This window comes from Barbatula barbatula, assembly GCF_947034865.1.
Source record: "Barbatula barbatula genome assembly, chromosome: 11".
In the NCBI taxonomy this organism is placed as follows: Eukaryota; Metazoa; Chordata; class Actinopteri; order Cypriniformes; family Nemacheilidae; genus Barbatula; species Barbatula barbatula.
The window spans coordinates 4,823,969-4,842,651 of NC_136774.1; the positions used below are offsets into that span (position 1 = coordinate 4,823,969).

The 18,683-nt window shown below is 36.2% G+C and overlaps 1 protein-coding gene across 2 annotated transcripts in view; it reads left to right on the forward strand.

The window, feature by feature from the left end:
- Positions 1-18,683, forward strand: part of tp73 (tumor protein p73) — a gene marked incomplete at its 5' end in the record, with an annotated part of 29,190 nt that overhangs the window by 868 nt on the left and 9,639 nt on the right. For both annotated transcript variants that reach the window (XM_079467796.1, XM_079467795.1), the window contains 7 exons: positions 4,464-4,709; positions 11,941-12,127; positions 12,827-12,942; positions 14,361-14,470; positions 15,314-15,456; positions 16,011-16,099; positions 16,222-16,346. In XM_079467796.1, coding sequence (XP_079323922.1) covers positions 4,464-4,709; positions 11,941-12,127; positions 12,827-12,942; positions 14,361-14,470; positions 15,314-15,456; positions 16,011-16,099; positions 16,222-16,346 — 1,016 coding nt within the window. Of the gene's footprint in view, positions 1-4,463; positions 4,710-11,940; positions 12,128-12,826; positions 12,943-14,360; positions 14,471-15,313; positions 15,457-16,010; positions 16,100-16,221; positions 16,347-18,683 lie in introns of those variants that run through there.

Genomic DNA, 18,683 nt, shown 5'->3' on the forward strand with positions numbered 1-18,683 from the left:
AGAAAAGCCGAGCTAGGAATATGACACCTGCTACTACCTCCCATCTGGGGCACGAAAAAGGGGATAGATGGACACATACTAGGATAGCTGGGGGAATCTCATGAAAACATATACTGCATGTCATATTTCAGTCCAAAAGGAAAAATGAGCACATGCATAAGAAAGAACATAAGAAGCATATTTTTAGGACAATAGATTTTTTTTGTATTTCTATACAATTATTAGGAGAGTTTGACTTTCTTTAAAATCATACTTTAAAAAAAAAAACTTATTAAAATCTCCATAAAGTACAAAATGACTGTTATACATAAATCAATATTCAATTTAGTATAGAACAGGGAGTGCACCAAACACAACCATGGCGTGTAAACACACAATATTGTGCAATGATAGGACGTTTTACAATAATTAGTGTTTGGTGCCGGGGTTTGGCATAATTTGAGGTGAAATATGTCCTTGACAGGAAGTTAAAATGGCTTGATGATATATTGACTGAATGAAGTTATTACATAATTCCGTTTATTGCCTTGTTGGTATATATTTTAGACTTTGGATTTCATGAACATTTATTTGAAGTGTTCCTGTAATAATGTAATAATTCATTTGGAATTGAATATGACAAACTACACTCGTAAAAATAAAGGTGCATAAAAGGTTCTTCACAGCATAAGAACTATCTCTTTCTTACTTTTTTTAAGTAAGCCACAAAGAACCTTTTGTGAAACAGAAAGGTTCTTCAGATGTTAGGGATTGTATGGCATCGAAGAACCTTCTGAAGTACCTTTATTAAGAGTGTAGTTGTCCCCTTGAACCAAAAAATGGTTTCGTCTAAAAGAGTTTGGGCAAGTCTAGACCTGCTTTTTTATTTAATGAATAATCATGAGGCCATGAAGTGGGAGGGCCAAAGATTTTTGTTGTTGGCTGCATCTAAGCTGTCAGGGCAAGAAGAACTGGCAGAAAATCAGAAAAAGCATCACACAGTTCCATATCTTACCTTGAGTTGTTGTCTAGTTAATTCACTCAGAGCATCTACAGTAACGTAGGGACGTGAAGAATTGATACTCGCAATACTCACCTGTTTATGCTGTGAGGTCACATGACCAGACCAGTGGGAGAATCTCCCCTGTCTGTGTCTGCCTTGCGGGATCGCTACAATGCTGTGTATCGGTGACCTGCCTCATTACTACAGCACGGTAGGTGAGCAGCTTCAATGATTTTCAAATTGATTTTTTAGGTAGCTATATTCTATTTTCATGGACAGGTTGTCTTTCAAATTCATTGTTTTCCCTGTACTTGTTATTTTTATAAAGAGTGAAATAGTTATTTTGGGGATATTTTTTATTTGAATCTTATGCACTAATGTCTTGTTTATTCTTATAGAAACTTTTTTATTATTGTCGGTTTTGGCAATTTTCTTTGATAACTTTTGATTATATTCAGTTTATAACACTCAGTTGTGTTACAGGGCTGTGTCACATATGCGATTTTATTCTTTATAGCATGCTTCTGCTTTAAGTCGATGTCTTATTTTTAGTATAGCAGTGATTACTCACATATTGTAGTTTGCACTGGTAAGGCTGTTTAGTGGCGAATTCATATTCAATGGTATTGGCAAAAATAAAACTCTGTGGAGTTATGAAGGATGCATGTCAATACATCTGTCATATAATCTTATATTTAAAACGATTTTAAGGTGATGCTGAAGCTACAGTAAATTCTTTAGACAGACACCTGTTGATCTTGAGTTCACGTGTGCATCATAAGTTTTGATGAATTAATTTATAGAAGGAATTTAAATGATACTGTTAGATGTTAAATCATGCAAACTAACTTATAATTGCTGATGTGGTTTTGGTAACATTTGCGATCCAGTTTGTTGAAAACTATGATAAACTTTTAGAGCCAACTCATTTGCGGAGTTCAAGCAGATGTACAGTGCATTATTAACAGGATTTAATGACTAGTTTATAACTAGAGTAACACTATTTAGATGTGCTATGATAAATCTAAACAATCATAAAGATACTAGCATTGCTCTCTGTTTACAGAAGAGGGTGCTGTTTTTACATGTTGCTGAAAACCACAGACTCCATTGCTTGGCATAAATTGAAGAAAAAGCAATTTACAGAGATGAGATCTGATTTCTGATTATTAAAAAATGGAAATAATTTTTTTCTTTTGTATTTTGCACGTGATACGTTGAAGAAGGATTCTTTGGTCTTTGATAGGTTGTGAATCTTGGGGGATAGAATATTTCTAAGCAATCTGAACTTTACATGTTGTTTAGATTTTTTTTATTTGACTTTTTCTGTAAAGTTCTTTTTACTTTGTTACATTCTTTTGAAAGTCGGCACAGTTTGCACAGTCGGCAGTGAATGACTAAATAAATGAGCAGTATTTAGGTGGTGAGAGAATGTGAAAGTGTTTATCCATAATTACAAAGAAAATGGCGCAATAGAAAATGAATCATCAAATGCATTTACTTCCATACAGACACACATGCACTAAACACACACGCTTTCTCTTTTACAGCCCCTCACGCACCCATAATGATGCTTATGTTTTGTTTTCACTTGTATCGGTGCATGTTTAGGCTTGATAATGATGCAGACCTGAGCGTGTGTCTGTGTGACTGATTTTGAACCCTGTTCTCACATTTACTTGTCAATTTTAGGAGATCATATATTTCCTATATGGAAAGCCCCCAAACTATTGTGGTGAGAAAAGCTTACATGCTAAGACAAGCACTGCTACTATTGACACTCATTCTTGGGGTTAGGCATTTAAACAAACCCTTAAGCCTGAGTATTAGGCTTTTGTGCTCATTCTGTGCCTATGCCACAAACATGAATCATCCTTGAAATGTATTGGCATAGACATGCCATACTTCTTTTGGATTTTGGAGCTTCTGCATGATTAAGCATAGCGACAAATCCCATTGAGTAACATTGAAGGAGTAACCCAATCATAACAACTTAGGGATGTGCTCTCTTGACTTGAGTTAATGACAGCCAAAACGTTACCAAAAAGGCAATATTAATTAAAGTGCTAAAAAACACTCAAAACACCTTAAAAAAACACATATCAATATCTGAAAACACAAACAAGATTGGAGCATTGTGGCAGAAAGTTTGATACATTCGAGTCAGGCATGGCAAAACCTCACTCATGTTGACGCCCCTTTTGAACTATATGGTTAGACAATTTGGCACAGACATTGTCTTGAGATAATGTTCTCCATCAAGTACATACTCAAGTGTTTTTGTCTGCCTGCAGACATGCCATAATTAACGCAATGTGTATTTTTGTCCTCTGTCCCTCTGGACTCCACCCACTCTTATTTGCTGTGTCCACAAGAACCGCGATCGGTGAAAACAGTCGTTTGTGTCAACCATGACATGAGACATGTAATGCTTTCAGTTTGGACAATTTACCACGTGAAAAGGAAGATAAACGTGCATTTCATTCTATGCTTGACTGATGTACCGTGGCAGCGTGTTTATATCTGATTTCACATGTTCCAAAGTTTATGTGGCAATCGTTTTTCATTCATGTTTTGGAATGAATTGTGTGAAAATGATTTCATTTTTTCAATGAACGTATTTCAATAATTAACATTTAAAAGAAAGATTTGAAACAGGGTTTTTTGTGTCTCTTTGTTTGCTGCCTTCATAATGTGGTTGTAACTGACCCAGGTCAAGCAAGTCCACCCCTAAAATACTTTATATTTATACTTTGGTCCTGATATATGGATCTTCCCTCAGAGTAAGCCTTTTAAGATTGTTTCACCTGTTTACTTTTCAGATTTCACAGCAAAGGAAAAGCACATTTCAAATACGCATGAAGGAATAGATAGAGTGACACGTCTTTTGTACAATTTCCAGTGTTTCCAATTCCACTTAATGATGAAAAAGATATTAAATGTTGCAAGCAAACCATCAAAGATTTTCATTCTTTGAAGCAACATTTTAAAGCTTAGCATTGTCCCTGAAGCAAAATCAGTAACATTCAAGTGTTTGGTTTAAATGCATGAACTAAATTACTTCAAGTAATCGTGAATAGCTTTAAAACTGGACACACAAAAATAATAAGACGTAATGAATTACAAATATGATTCGATTTGTCCTGATAGCCTTTATCAGACGTACCTGTTGAGGTCCCGAGGGTTAAAGCACTTTATACTTTACGAGTGGGGGTTATGATTTGTTTGTAGGTAAGAGAATGGAAGGCAATTAGACGTTTTACAGATTACAGCTGTGTTTTTTTACCTGAAGGCATGGTTCCCATTTACGTCCCAATAGTGTGTAACTGGAGCTCCAGAGGTAGAGTGGTGGTTGCACACTAAACTTCTTATCTCCTCCCTCTTTCCTTTAATGTCAAATCTTAGCCTCCTTTTTTCACCTGTTCCCCTCCCACTTCTTTACCTTTCTCACCTTCCTTTCTATTGCTGTCTTCCCATTCAGTCTCAGTACAGCCTACTGAGCAGCAGCATGGAACAAAGTTTGGGGAACAGAGCAGCTTCGACCAGCCCGTACAGCTCAGAGAACACCTCCAACGTGCCAACGCCATCACCCTACTCCCAGCCAAACTCCACTTTCGAGGCTATGTCTCCAGCCCCGGCAATCCCCTCCAACACTGACTACCCTGGGCCTCACAACTTTGAGGTCACATTCCAGCAGTCTAGCACCGCCAAATCAGCCACATGGACGGTGAGTATAGCGTCTTCTATGTTGTGTCGCCATGGTGTCACGTGAGCAAAGTAGCAGGGTTTATTTTCCATAAACCCGTGGATGTGCAAGGTTTTTCTTTTGTTAAATGATGGTTGGTCTTGTTTTGAAACTGCATGAACGTTTGCACTTCTTGACTCTCACATTGTTCCTCAGTTCAAACACAAATTTTGAATTCTTCAGTGAATGGATATCTGCTTGGATATTATGAGGGGTTGGAAGGGACTTATTTGCCAGATATCACTTCAGTTAGTAAACGCTAAAGCGTATACGACCGTATATGTATAAGTATTGCATGGCATTCTGAGGAGTTCTGAGTGGTTGCTAGCATTTTGCTAAATCAATCAAAGTCGACTCAATCAAACCCACCCATAAGTCCTCTGAGCCTGGTTCTGGCCTCTCCTTTATTACTAAAGTCTTTAAGATCAACAAGGTGAAAATAAATGTGTCAGAATGCTCAGGAAAGTAATCTCCCTCAAAAGCAATTCAATAGTTTATGTTGTAGCGATTAGAGTTTTCTTTTCTGTGACTTAGGGGACAATTTTAAAGCTAAGTGATAGTCATTGATGCTTGTCATTGTAAGCACAATGTGTGGAATCACAGTGAAGCTTGAAACCAGAGCAGTCAGTGTTTTCCCCAAAGTCTAGTGTCGCCATGCAGAAAGGTGCTACATCAGTATGTCATGAAGTTGACCCTCTGAAACAGAAGATGGGGCTTTTTCTTGTGTCAGGTGGCTCTTAGGTTGTTTGTTGGATGAAGTCAAGCATGAGGCTTGCTCTCTGAGTTGATGTGGAAGTGTAAGGTGATAGCACAACGAGAAAGGTGATTGCTATGGCCATCACTCAGTGCCTGTCTGTGAAGACTGTCACCTCTGGCACGTCTTGTTCCGCTCCATTCTCAAAGAAAAGGTTTATGTGAAGCGTAAAAACAAGAGAAGAAGCGTCCAAAAGGGCTTGAGTGGAGATTCAGGCAGAGATTGCTATTTACACTTTAATATAAATTGTCAGGTTCTAAATTTGAGCGTCATTAAACCTCAGCTACAGTAGATCGTAGCTAAATTACAACACTGGCAATTACGATAAATCTTGTTGTCTTAATGTTGCATAAGTCAAATATATTGCATCATTTATTTCATATATTCCTGATTGGTAAAGAGATTTGTGATAATCGTTACCCATCATGCCCTTGAGTGGTCAGGTCTCAGTACGTTTTGGAGTGTCAATTTGGCATAAGTATAACATTTACAATCAAGTTATTTGTTTAACAGTTTTTTTTAACATTACTTTTATAAGAAACCATTAGGAACCATTAACAATATGGTTCTTCTGTATTCATTGTTGGTTACACATTAGTTTATACAAACAATTTCCATGTTTATTTATTTCAGTTAATTTTTATTCATAAATAAACTGTTTTTCATGATCGTTCATGTTAATTCATAATTCAGTTTAACTTATGGCATTTCTGTCAAAGTGGCACAAGACTAAGTAATTTTGTTTAATGTTGACAACACCTTAATATCCAAGTGAATTTATAGTTATGGGTGCCCTTCATTTTATGTTAAACTGGCATTCATGACGATATTTATGCACTTTATACTAATATCTATTGGTACAGTATCAGTTATTGATGCCACTGTGAAAATATCCTATTTTCACGCATATTTTTATTGGCTTGTTTTTGAAAAACAAATAGAGCGTTTACAAAGTAGTATCCACGAGGCGACCAGTTCAATCTAGAATACAAAAACTTTTTCAAAGACACTGTTATCTAATAATCTATTTTTATTTTAAATGAAAAAGATGAAAATACAGTATATTGGCAGTATTGAAAACCATTTTACATGAGGGCTATGGTTGTCATATGACTTATAAAGGTAAGCAAATAAAAACATTTCCACTACACTAATTTAGATTTACAAACTCTACCTTATATTCATCTAATTCATATAGGCTTCACATACATCATTTTATTGGGCCTACGGAAATAAAATAAGATATTGAAAAAATATTTTTGTCCTTTGTACATAGCCTATTTTTGATTGAAAATAGAAAAATGTGACTTGAAATGTACAAGGGGAAGTGGAAGATGAATTATCAACGTTCTTGCAACGTTCTTGTAGATTGAAATATAGACCACTTTGCAGGATGTAAACTTTGGTCCAGAATCACTTCCGATTTTTGTTTTTATAATTTTATTATAAGTACTTTTTCTAATCTTACACTTATAATTAAATCTCAAATATATTTGTTTAGTATTTTAAATTGGTTATAAATATTCTGTTGGTTGTATTTTGCTCAAACGTTTGTCTAGTGTGAAAGAACCGAAACAGGAAGTTATTCTGAACCAGCATTGAACCAGCGTTGTTAACGTTTCAACGTTATCAACGTTTAGACACACTAACAACTGATAAAACATTAATGGTAAACACTAAAAAACTAAAAAGTCAAATATTGCAAAAGCATTTAAAATGTATTATTATTTTGAATTATTTTGAAATGAAGCCAATTAGATTGAAAGAGATTCATCAAATTTAAGATGGCAGTTTTTTTACAGTGATCGGGGGTCGAATGTCCATCACAAGAAGACAAAATGCTGCTTGCCTTTTTACTTACAGTATTTTGCTATAGCTTTTATTTTCAGTCTTCCACCCACTCTAAAGTCCATTAAACTGTTTACTTTATCCTCATAAAGACACCAAAGAAAAAGTATGAAGGGTTGATGTCATCCATTCTCAAATGTAGGGAATTTCCAGTTATAAAGCTTGCAAGGATATTTAGGATTAGTGTGTTAGCGGTAGGTGACTACTGATTGGTTGTAATATGGTGCTTTGGGGTTTGTGTAGCCTCGGGCTGCTCTGGGTGAGGCATGGGGGCATATTGATTGTAATCTGCTTGATCCGTAAATACTTCTCATTGCTCCCTGAAAACAACACTCCTCTAGTGAACCTCATGAATAAACCATTTGTGAAAATGCATTACACAGTCTGTGACTTGTTAGGGTACGGTGTGCTCTACAGCTCTTCACCATCCCAATTTGTTTTCAAATAAATGTTCTGCATTTTGTTGTTCAAGCATTCATTGTTTTCATTTCAAGTAAAATACTTAACGTGTTAAAAGGGGGTTTAAGTAAAAGTACGATTAAAAATCTTCTTCAAACTATTTGGTAGGAAAGTGCAAAATAAAAAACAAATGGCAAACATTACAAATTTGCTGTAAAGATTCTAAAAGCAAAATAATAAGTCAACAATAACCCTTATTTGAAATAGCTTGTGAGAACACTGTTAAAAAACAGCCTATAGAATCTACTCAATAAAATTGAAGTAAACGTTTTTTAAGAGTACATTCAATCATATATTTTGAGTAAAAAGTATCTAAATCTATGACCTATAACACACTAAAAGAAAGAAATTTGGTAAAGTCTATCTAAACCAATTTACAACTTATTCATTATAATTTGGGTAATTTATGTAACCTTTCCTATCGTGACTGCCTAATACGGAATTCGTGGATGCCCATTCATGAGGACCTCCGAGGCAGAACAAGCCATATATTTATCTTTAAAAAGTATGCAAATGTTCATTGTCCTGGAAAATGACCAATTGTTGAATTCCTTTACATGGATATAACCCCGGAAACCTTTCCTCAAAAGGCTAACTTTGTTTTTTGACAGAATTATCTTGAAATTTGTATTTTAAGTGAACTACTTATTTATTGGTGACACATAAATTTCGAATTCCGAAAACTATATTTGAATGAAAAGTATGCCAGTTGGGCCTGTAAACGAAGTTTATTTGATGTGCGTGTTTATTTTTGCTTTGTACTTTATGCTTCAGTGTGTGTCTAAAACTGCTAAAGTCACATGATTTGGACATCAAAGTTTTTGTTTTGCTTTTAGATTTGCTATTGTGTTTTCAAATGTGCAGTTTGCTTTGCCATTTACTAATTTGTTTTGCACTTCCCGATCCCTTCATTTAAAGGGTTAGCTGATTCAGAAATACAATGTACTGTGACACCATGTGCTCAGTTGTTTCAGGTTGGGAATTGATATATGTGGTTATAAACGTTTGAGTAAGATTTGTGTCATTTCCTGTTTCCATTCCTCCCTTTTCTCTTCTGCTTATATAGTGCTTCACTATAGCAGAATTGCTGCTAAAACTATATTGCTTATTAAAATCCAAAAATGTACATTATTACTAAAGTGATCTAAGCCAGTAAAGTTAAAATTTGATCAATATTGGATTCGAATTCATCGTCTCTCCCAAAGGTACTGAACCACTTCATTTACACTGCTTTGTGTGTTTCTAAAATGACCTTCCTATATGATTCTCTTCACTGAAATGTACAAAAGATGACATAAAAAACAATATAACAATGCCGTTAGGGTCACTTACATTTTGCTTCCAGAATCATGACTGTTTCTGCTTACAGGCCTTTGCCTGTTTTTTTAAGGCCCCAATTATGGTATTAGTTTTTATGAATCATAAAACTATTTAAAAGCCCACTCTCAAACACACATCATGGCTGAAAGAAAGAGTTGTCATATGGGACGAAAATGAGTTCTGACACCTCAGCTTTTCCAATAAAGACCCCAACACTTTTTTCACTGTTGGCATATGAGTAGGGCAGGTTTCAGCATGTCTTTGCTTCTAGGGTATTTGAGGCTGCTCTTCCTACTGTAGATTTTTCCCTCATAGTCAGTGAGCGGGTCTAAACACGCCCCACAGCCAGCGCATCCTTCCTTCCAAAATAAAATCTATGAGTCCAACTGATGAGAGCAATTTCATTAAAACGAACAGGCATATTCTACATGCTGATCTTGTTTATGGATGTAAAAGAGGTATTTTGTTCTCTCAAAATACCCGTCATTCCTCTGGTTGAGTTCAGCCTCATTCCTATGTGTTTTCATTTATACCTGATGTAAAACCACTTTGACAGTTATCTAATAATTGCTTAATTGTTATTCATGTAGGTCTATATTTTAGATTGTATATATTTATTTTCAATTCATAATTTTTCTATTTTATTCAATATGCTTCGATCAGAAACTGCCATTTAATACAAAGTAAAACAACTAATAAAATACACAAGACAACACATTTTCACTCTAGTTACGATTTTAAGATAAATGTGTCTTTTGGGCGTGATACTTTAACTAAACAAGAATTGTTTTAAGAAAAAGCGTTGCCCCTCCCTATAATGAATACCTGTTTCCACATGTCAGGAAACTATACTGCAGCCAACTCTAAAGTCAGACATCATGCACCCTGATCTCAGGAGAGGCTGTTTCAAATAGACCTAAAGTCAATGTTAAAGTATAATCGGTGCCTTTGTACTTGTAAATACTTGTGTACTTGTAAATGAAAAATCTTCATCATCAGCAAACTATAGTGAATAATGTTTTATGCATGTTTAAGTCAAATGTATCAGCAGTTCATTAGATCATTATACTTTCCTTCGAGAAAGAAAATGTCAGCAAACTTACTCATACCTGGCATAAAACAACCAAAAGAAAGAAATCACAAATGAAATCACATAACAATCTCATGTGTCTTGGAGACCTTAAAACTCAGATTTACCAAAATAGGCCCTTCTATATTTATTTTCACGTTTCTTAATGTATAAAGTATTTTTCCCACAGCATATATCAGGAGAGAGAAACGGGTTGAGTTGCCAGTGGGATGCTGGCTGCAATTTCACAGTTGTTAGCATAGGGAGCACATTTGTGAATTTATTGACAGAATTTGCGGGTGGCTGAATTTGTAGGTGGCATGCTGAAACATGTCCATCAGGCTGTCAGACTCATCATTATCACTTAGGGCGGCAAACCTGCCCAAACGTGTGCCTTTACAAAGCTTACCTACCTCTGGCCTACCGTCTTTTTCCACCTTATAACACAAGCGCATGTACTTCTACAGTAAATACAAGTTTTTGTGAACTAATAAAGGTTCTTATTGATTTCTTATTAATAGGAACTTTTTTTAATATATTTAAAAAATCACTGACAGATTGACATTCTTTACATGTTTTAAAGAAGCTGGTGATAAGAAAGTTCCATGATCAGCCTTAAAGTCACAGATTTTCTTTTTCCTTTTATTGAAGTGTCAACAATTTAAAGCATTTAAAGCATCTTTACGTGCATTCAAGCACTCAGCACTCAAACCCATCTTGTCACCATGAGCTTCAGACAATCATGCATCAATGATTTTACGGTAAATTAAATAATTATTTAATCCCCTTTTAACCAGATTATCATAAATTATGAATATTTATGTATAACATAAATCAAAAATCATATTTTTATTATGTTATCATGTTTTTCTTGTGTTTTATTTTGTTAGTTAGCTGTAGTTTTTTAGTTGTCATGGCTTGATTCAAAACAAACCAACTGCAGTTTGATTGATATTAATTGGAATGCACAATAAAAAAACAAGATCTTTGAGTCAACGGAGTCATCTCATTTTGGAAACAAACTATATTCTAAGGATTAATGGCTTCATTGTAAGACAATGAAATGAAGTTCTGAATATCTTTTGTTACATAGGCGTGTTAAGACATCATCTTGTTCTCACACATCTACAGTATAACCAATGATTTATGTAGCCCTATCCAACACTGCCTTTGTGCATCTAAAAGAGTGTGTTTATATTTTTCTCATACATAATCTCTCAGTGAAAGTATGTGAGCTAGTTGTGATGTCATACCACAGCTATAGTTATTATAACAAGAATATTCATTTTTACTGCAACTCTTTTACTGTAATATTTGTGCTCAGGAATATACACATTTGCTAATATTCTGTAAATTCAGTCGATGTATTAAGTTTCTTTTCAGCCGTTTCATCTGTCGTTGAAAACAAAACATTCATGATATTTTCAAAGTGCAAAGAGTGTTACTGCACCTGGACTACAATCTCCCTTTCATAAAATCTGAATTACATTAATACATGTCCACACAAGGCAGACTTGTACATTTGGTTTTTTAGGGAGAATATTTGGGATATCTTTATAGTTTTCGACAAGCTCTGACATGTGCGCCTCTGTGTGTGAGTTTGCGTATATGGGATTTTAATGACGAGGAGTCTCATCCCATGATGTGCTTGTCTTCATATGCATAGGTCTAACCATATCTGGTTTGATGCTGTAAAAAACGCACAGCAGTCTTTACGGAGGCTTTTAAATAAACATGAGTCTTATTTCTGTTTTTTTCCACAGTACTCACCATTGCTCAAGAAACTGTACTGTCAGATCGCCAAGACCTGTCCGATTCAGATTAAACTGGCTTCCACCCCTCCAAACGGCAGTGTGATACGAGCCATGCCCATATACAAGAAGGCTGAACATGTCACAGAAGTGGTCAAGCGTTGCCCTAACCATGAACTTGGACGGGACTTCAATGAAAGTACATAAAAATCATTCCCCTTCAACTGTAGACATTTTTGTTTAACTGCAATTATTTCAATCATATTTACAGTATGTTTACTGTAAATATGACGTTAATAAGCTTAAGAATCAGGATAACACTTAATAAGATTGTATACAATACAATTGAAAAATACAGAAGTTAGTTCACTGTGCATTAACTAATGATACCAGATACAAAACTTTTAAGTTGAAAAATGCATTGGTAAATGCTAGTGCATTATTAATTTACAGTATGTTAGTTCCTGCATTAATAAACAAATACAAATAACAAATACAACCTTATTGTAATATGTAAGTGAATCCAGTATAGATTGAATGGGGTGAAGGTAGAATGACTGAGAACATTTTCACAAATTCTAGGCAAAGGGTGAATACTTTAAAGACCTAATATTGTTTTTACTATAATTTCCACAATTACATTTAATTACCACAATGAAATACTTTCATAGCTTTCTATGATCCTAAAATGTGGAAGAAATCTTTTGAGATATAGCTCTTGATCACAATGTAAAAATGTATCTATCATTTACGGTGAACAATTAAGGCCTTTTGTTAACAAACTGAATCTGGAATCTTAGTCATTTCATTCTAAAGCACAATACATAACAAAAATACACACGATATATTTATATATTCTCTTTTCAACTCTGATTGAGCAGTGTTTTTATTTTTTCAGGTCAAACAGCTCCTGCAAGTCACTTGATACGAGTGGAGGGCAGTAATTTGTGTCAGTATGTGGACGACCCTGTGACAGGTCGACAGAGTGTTTTAGTTCCATTTGAAGCCCCTCAGGTTAGTTATGGTGCTGCTTGCAGAACAGTGCTACACAGTTCTTACTGCACTGACCTCATTTTTATTATCTCTCTGCTTTAATGATCACACAGTTCAGGACTCTAAACATGTTCCGACTGGAATAGCCAAGGAATCATTCTGAGCAACAATATGATAGTTATCCCCTTCATTTCTTTAACACATAGTTTCTTCGCTTATTTAAATATCACACTTTTGGCGCCACCTAAGGGCACATGTATTCTTGTATTTTGTGTTTTATGGGTTTGGTGTTGCAGAAAGGGTGGTATTATTTTTGTGTTAAAAATGAGTCTTACTTTTAAAACACATATTTTATTAATTTTTTTTTTTTACAATTTTGGGAGTTGACTCCTCTTTAAGGGTGTTTTCACACATGGGTCTTCTTTAAAATAACCGAACTTAGACCCCTTTAAGTAGATCAAGAGTTGGACCAAATGAAAAGGGACAAGTTCTTTTGACGTTTACACACACAGAGTCCCGGATTGTTTTTTGGACCTGTGTATAATATAATGGAGGATCTATTGACAGAAATGCAATATATAAAGACCTTACAAAATTATAAGTTTTTATTACCTTAGAATTAGTTATTTCTATCTAGTACATTGTATTTCTTGCATAGAATTCGTCATGTTGATTTTACAATAACCCTAAACGGACAAACTCTACGTAAATACATGATCTCCTTCGACAACGAAGCAAAATAATTGACGACATCTTAATGCTGTGTCAGCCGTCATAGTTCTTCAAAAGGAGGGGTGAAATAAGCTGTTGGTTGCAATTCGCAACCTCACCGCTAGATGCCACTAAATTTCATACACTGGACCTTTAAGCGGTAATGGGGACTCCATCTTTTTGGTTCAGACCGTTTTTTGGGGACTGATCCCTAGGAATTTTTGTAAAAAGCGTTTCAGTGTAGGTCACTGTAAATTTAACGTCATTTACTCATTAAATTAGCATTTTACATCTTTACATTTACACATTATGAACAGCTTTAGAACAGAAATATGTGACAATGCACTTTATTTAGACAAAGTTCAATTTACTCATCAGAAGAGAGAGGGAGACGGGATCAAGTTTGTCTTCACAATGGACGTTTTTCAGCAAACCATACCATTAGACGAAAATGTATCATCCTTGGATGGCCTCGGTCCGGTTCACCTTAAAAGGGTCTGAGATTGTTCGAAGTGTTCACATATGGCCCAAAAAAACAGCAAAGCATGCTCAGACCCCTGAAAAGGAACAAGTTTAAAAACATCCTCACCCTTGATCAAACGTTTTAAATTTAGGGACCCACCTTCAAGGTTAACCATGTTTTTTGGCAGGCATTACATGCTTTTGTGCAATGTCATGTAATACTGTTGCAACTGCACATTAACTTATTTACCTATGTCTTTCTCAAGGTGGGGACTGAGTTCACAACCATTCTGTATAATTTCATGTGCAACAGCAGTTGTGTTGGTGGAATGAACCGCAGGCCGATCCTCATCATAATCACGCTAGAGACAAGGGAGTGAGTGCTGGAGCTTTACTATCCTTTCACGTAAAACTTAGTTTGAACTTTTTAAAAGTACAAATATGTTATGTAGTATCTATTATTTTGACCTATAATAACTCAACTCAATTCAACTTTCATTTATATAGCGCTTTTAATTTTCATTGTTACAAAACAGCTAGTATTATATAAGCAGCAGAATTATAATACTACATACACAGTATAAACTTGTAAAACAATTAACAAAATGGGTAACACCTTACAATAAGGTGCTATTAGTTAACAGTAGTAAATGCATTAGCTAACATTAGCTAACAATGAACAATTTAAGTCAAGACAGCTTTATTTATATAGCGCTTTTTACAATTTTCATTGTTACAAAGCAGCTGCCCAAGAAAACGTTGACTATAAACAAAACATATAAGGTTATGCAAGTCAAAACACAGGTCAAATATCAGACAGACTATACATTCCTATATGCAGAGTTAATTAAATAAAACTATCAAATTCAATTTCAAATCAGATTCTAGCTAAAATTAAAGAATTTGTTTTTCAGAATGTATTCATCTTTGTTAATGTTAGTTTCTGTTACAGTTATTCATGTTAGTTCATGGTTCATAAACTATAATGTTTACAGTGACAACGTTTAACTTTAATAATGTAATAAAATCTGAAATTCACATGAATTAATAATAATAAATACTGTAGAAGTATTGTTCATTGTCATTTCATGATAGAAAATGCATTAACTAATTGTTAACACATAGCACCTTATTGAAAAGTGTTTCCACAAAATGCTTTAGATAAAGTGTAATATCTTAGGTGAAAGTCAAAGCTAAACTTCAGCATTTCTCTCCACAGTGGACAGGTCTTGGGTAGACGCTCATTTGAGGGGCGAATTTGTGCATGTCCAGGCCGAGATCGCAAAGCAGATGAAGACCATTTCAGAGAACAACAGGCTCTTAATGAAAGCGTGGCCAAAAATGGAAATGCAAATAAACGAAGTTAGTCGCAGTTCTTTTTTTTAACAAAATCATAAAAGGGTGCTCCACCCAAAAATGATGTCATGGATTACAACAAAACAGAGTACAACAAAACACAAGGTATATACATATACTGTAGTGTCCATGGGGATGAGGTTCAGGTGTGATCATGGGTCTCAGGTCAGGGTGCAATCAAAGATGGTATGTGCATGTTGGGGAATAAAGTCCATGAAATTAAATGTCCGGTGAAAGGGAGTTCATAGGGTGAAAACATGGGGAAACTTGCTGGGGAACACCAGGGGGACTGTGACACTACTATGGTAGTCAATATTTTTCCAAAAATCTTCCTTTCTGTTTATCAGAACAAAGACAGGTTAATACAGGTTTGGAACGACTTGAGGGTGAGTAAATGATGACAGACTTTTGGGTGGAGTATCCCTTTAAGATTTGGAAGTTATTTATTATCTGCTTTATTCAGTCTAAGAAAGTATTACACATTACACTCTCTCATAAGCCATTTTATGTTTTTCTATTTGAGTCTCTTGACCTTTGAGTCTCTGTTTTTGACTTTATAGATTTCAAACAGAATCCAGCCAATTTAACAGGCCCTTCTATCAACATCAAGAGAAGGCGACATGGAGAAGAAGATATGTATTACATACCAGTGAGTGTGGAAACATTTCATGATTGTGACTGGGTTTGGCTTTACAGAGCTTTACAGAGGTCATGTTTGGTTAAACATGACCTCTTGTCATGTTATTCTAATAACCTTGAATTATTGTGAAGGTCCGTGGACGGGAAAACTTTGACATCCTTATGAAGATAAAGGACAGTTTGGAGCTTGTGGAGTTTGTACCACAACAGTTAGTTGAGTCCTACAGACAACAACAGCAACAGCTCCTGCAGAGACAGTGAGTTTTTGTTATCACATGCTTTGATACAAAAGTTTTATAATGACCTTTTCCCTGAAGAATATCGTCTGAATATAGAAATGTCAGTCCAGGTTTTTAACGTTAGAAACACCTTTTGCTTCCTTTATGACTGTACATATAATTTAAAAAGCAGCTGTTTTCCTACCTTAAAGACTTTGTTTTGTAAATAACTGTTCAATAATTTTGATTGGCCAGCTTCATCATATGTGTCATTAGCAATGCTGTCCCACCAAGCTGCTGAATACTGAACAGGGGTACGTTTTTCAAAAGTATCATTAGCTAACTATGAACTTGCGACAAGTTCCATTGTCGATAGCGTAGTTGAACATTTTGGGATTTCCACGAAACCACAGTTCCATCGAATATTCACAAACAGCATCGCAAAATTGTGTGGTTGCAACTACAGCTCGTATGACTCTCCACTTGCTGCTCGTGTGGTGGAAAGCATCCCGGTGGTTCAGTTCCTGCTTTCCTTCCACTGCCCTTTACGCTAATTCTCTCTGTCAGAGCTAGTGAAAGAAGCAATAGGTCTCTCTCAGGAAAGGCTTTCTGTAACATTCTTAGCCTGGGATGATGATACAATGTTGGCATACTTCCGTTCAGTCTGTCCTTGTCCCCTCGACAAGGTCACAGAGGCCACTCTTGCTCCCGAGGAATCCATATTCTCAACTGTCTTGACGACTGGCTTATTTTGGCCCACTCGCAAGGTCAGTTGTGTACGCATAAGGACTTAGTGCTTCAGCACTAACTGGGTCTTCAGATTGATGGGGAAAAGAGCAAGCTCTTCACCATGCAGAGCATCTCTTTTCTTTGTTTGCAACTGGACTCAATCTCTATGACAGTGCAATTTACCATCAAACAGGCTCAGTCACCATCCTTGTCAGCAGTGGTTCCCCATGGATGCACATGAGACCGCTCCAGCACTGGCTTCAGTCGAGTCCTGAGGAGACCTTAGCTGGTCATTATACACAGATGCTGACCCGCCTTCAGCCCCTAGATGGATCAGAGGTTCCTTTACTTAAAGTGCATTATAACCGATGCCTTGAGTTTAGGCTGGGGCACAGTTTGCAGATGTTCAGGTCGCTGTGAGCTACTCTTCGGAGACCTTAGTCATGCAGCTGAGGCACTTTCACAACAATTTACACTCCACAAAACTTGGGGACAGCATTTGTAATTCTACCCCCGTGCAGTTCAGCTCATCTGGGAGAAATTCGGTCAGGCAACGATGGACCTTTTGGCCCGCTTTGGTCCTTCCAGATTGAGGCACTGGGTGCTCTAGTGAACAGCTTGCTACAGGATTTTGTCAAATATCTGTCTCCTTGGACCATCAAAGGTCTACATGGCAGCTATTGGTAAGGCTCAGTCATCTTACAATGGATTTCACTTCCTTCAAGAGGGTGGGTGACCTGCAGGTGTTCTCTGTTACCAATGAGTGCCTCCAGTTTGGGTTGGGTTATTCTCACGTTATCTTGAGGCCCAAGCCAGGGTATGTGCCCAACACTCCCCTTCCCAACACTTCCTTTCGGGACCTTTCACAGTACTCGTGTCGGGATAAGGGAGGCACCTCACTTTTAGCACTGGAAGATTATGATATCTTGTACAGTCCAAGTGCTGTGGAGTTTTGTATACGGACCCCTAGTGTCATGTCATTGACATAACATCGAGTCAGTGAAAGAAAGGGAAGGTCTGTAATCTGTAACCTCTGTCCCCTGAAAGAGGGAAAAAGATGTTGTGTCCCTCATGCCACAACACTGAACTGACTGCTGTAACTCAGTTACGCTTCGGTTTCTCACCACTGTTTTCAATGAGTGTGAATGTTACACATCCTTTAGTATCTCGGGGAACCCTAGCGGGATGTAAGAGCAAATTAATAAAACATCTGGTTAGAAAACACAAAAGAACAAAAATATGATAACAAAAGTAATCTTTAGATGCCATTTTGGTCATTTACAGAAATAACCTAGCATAATTTGATCTGAACAGATGAATAAATATAATTTATTACCCCACCACATTTGTGACAACATTGACTATATTGTTGAACCAACGTGGTTCAAAAGACTGACATGTGTAGGAGTCCATGGGTGTGTGGACGGTGCAATTAGGCTTTGGCGACCTGAGTTCTAGTCCTGCCTCGTGGTCCTTTCCGGATCCTCCCGCTCTCTCTACTTCCCAACGCATTCTGTCTATTTTAACTGTCCTATCAAATAATGGGACCCCCCCCAAAAAAAGATATAGGACAAGTTAGTATGTTGTTGGGAAATGGACTTAACTAGCAACTTAGTTTCTGTAATGATGTAATGTAATTGTGGCCAT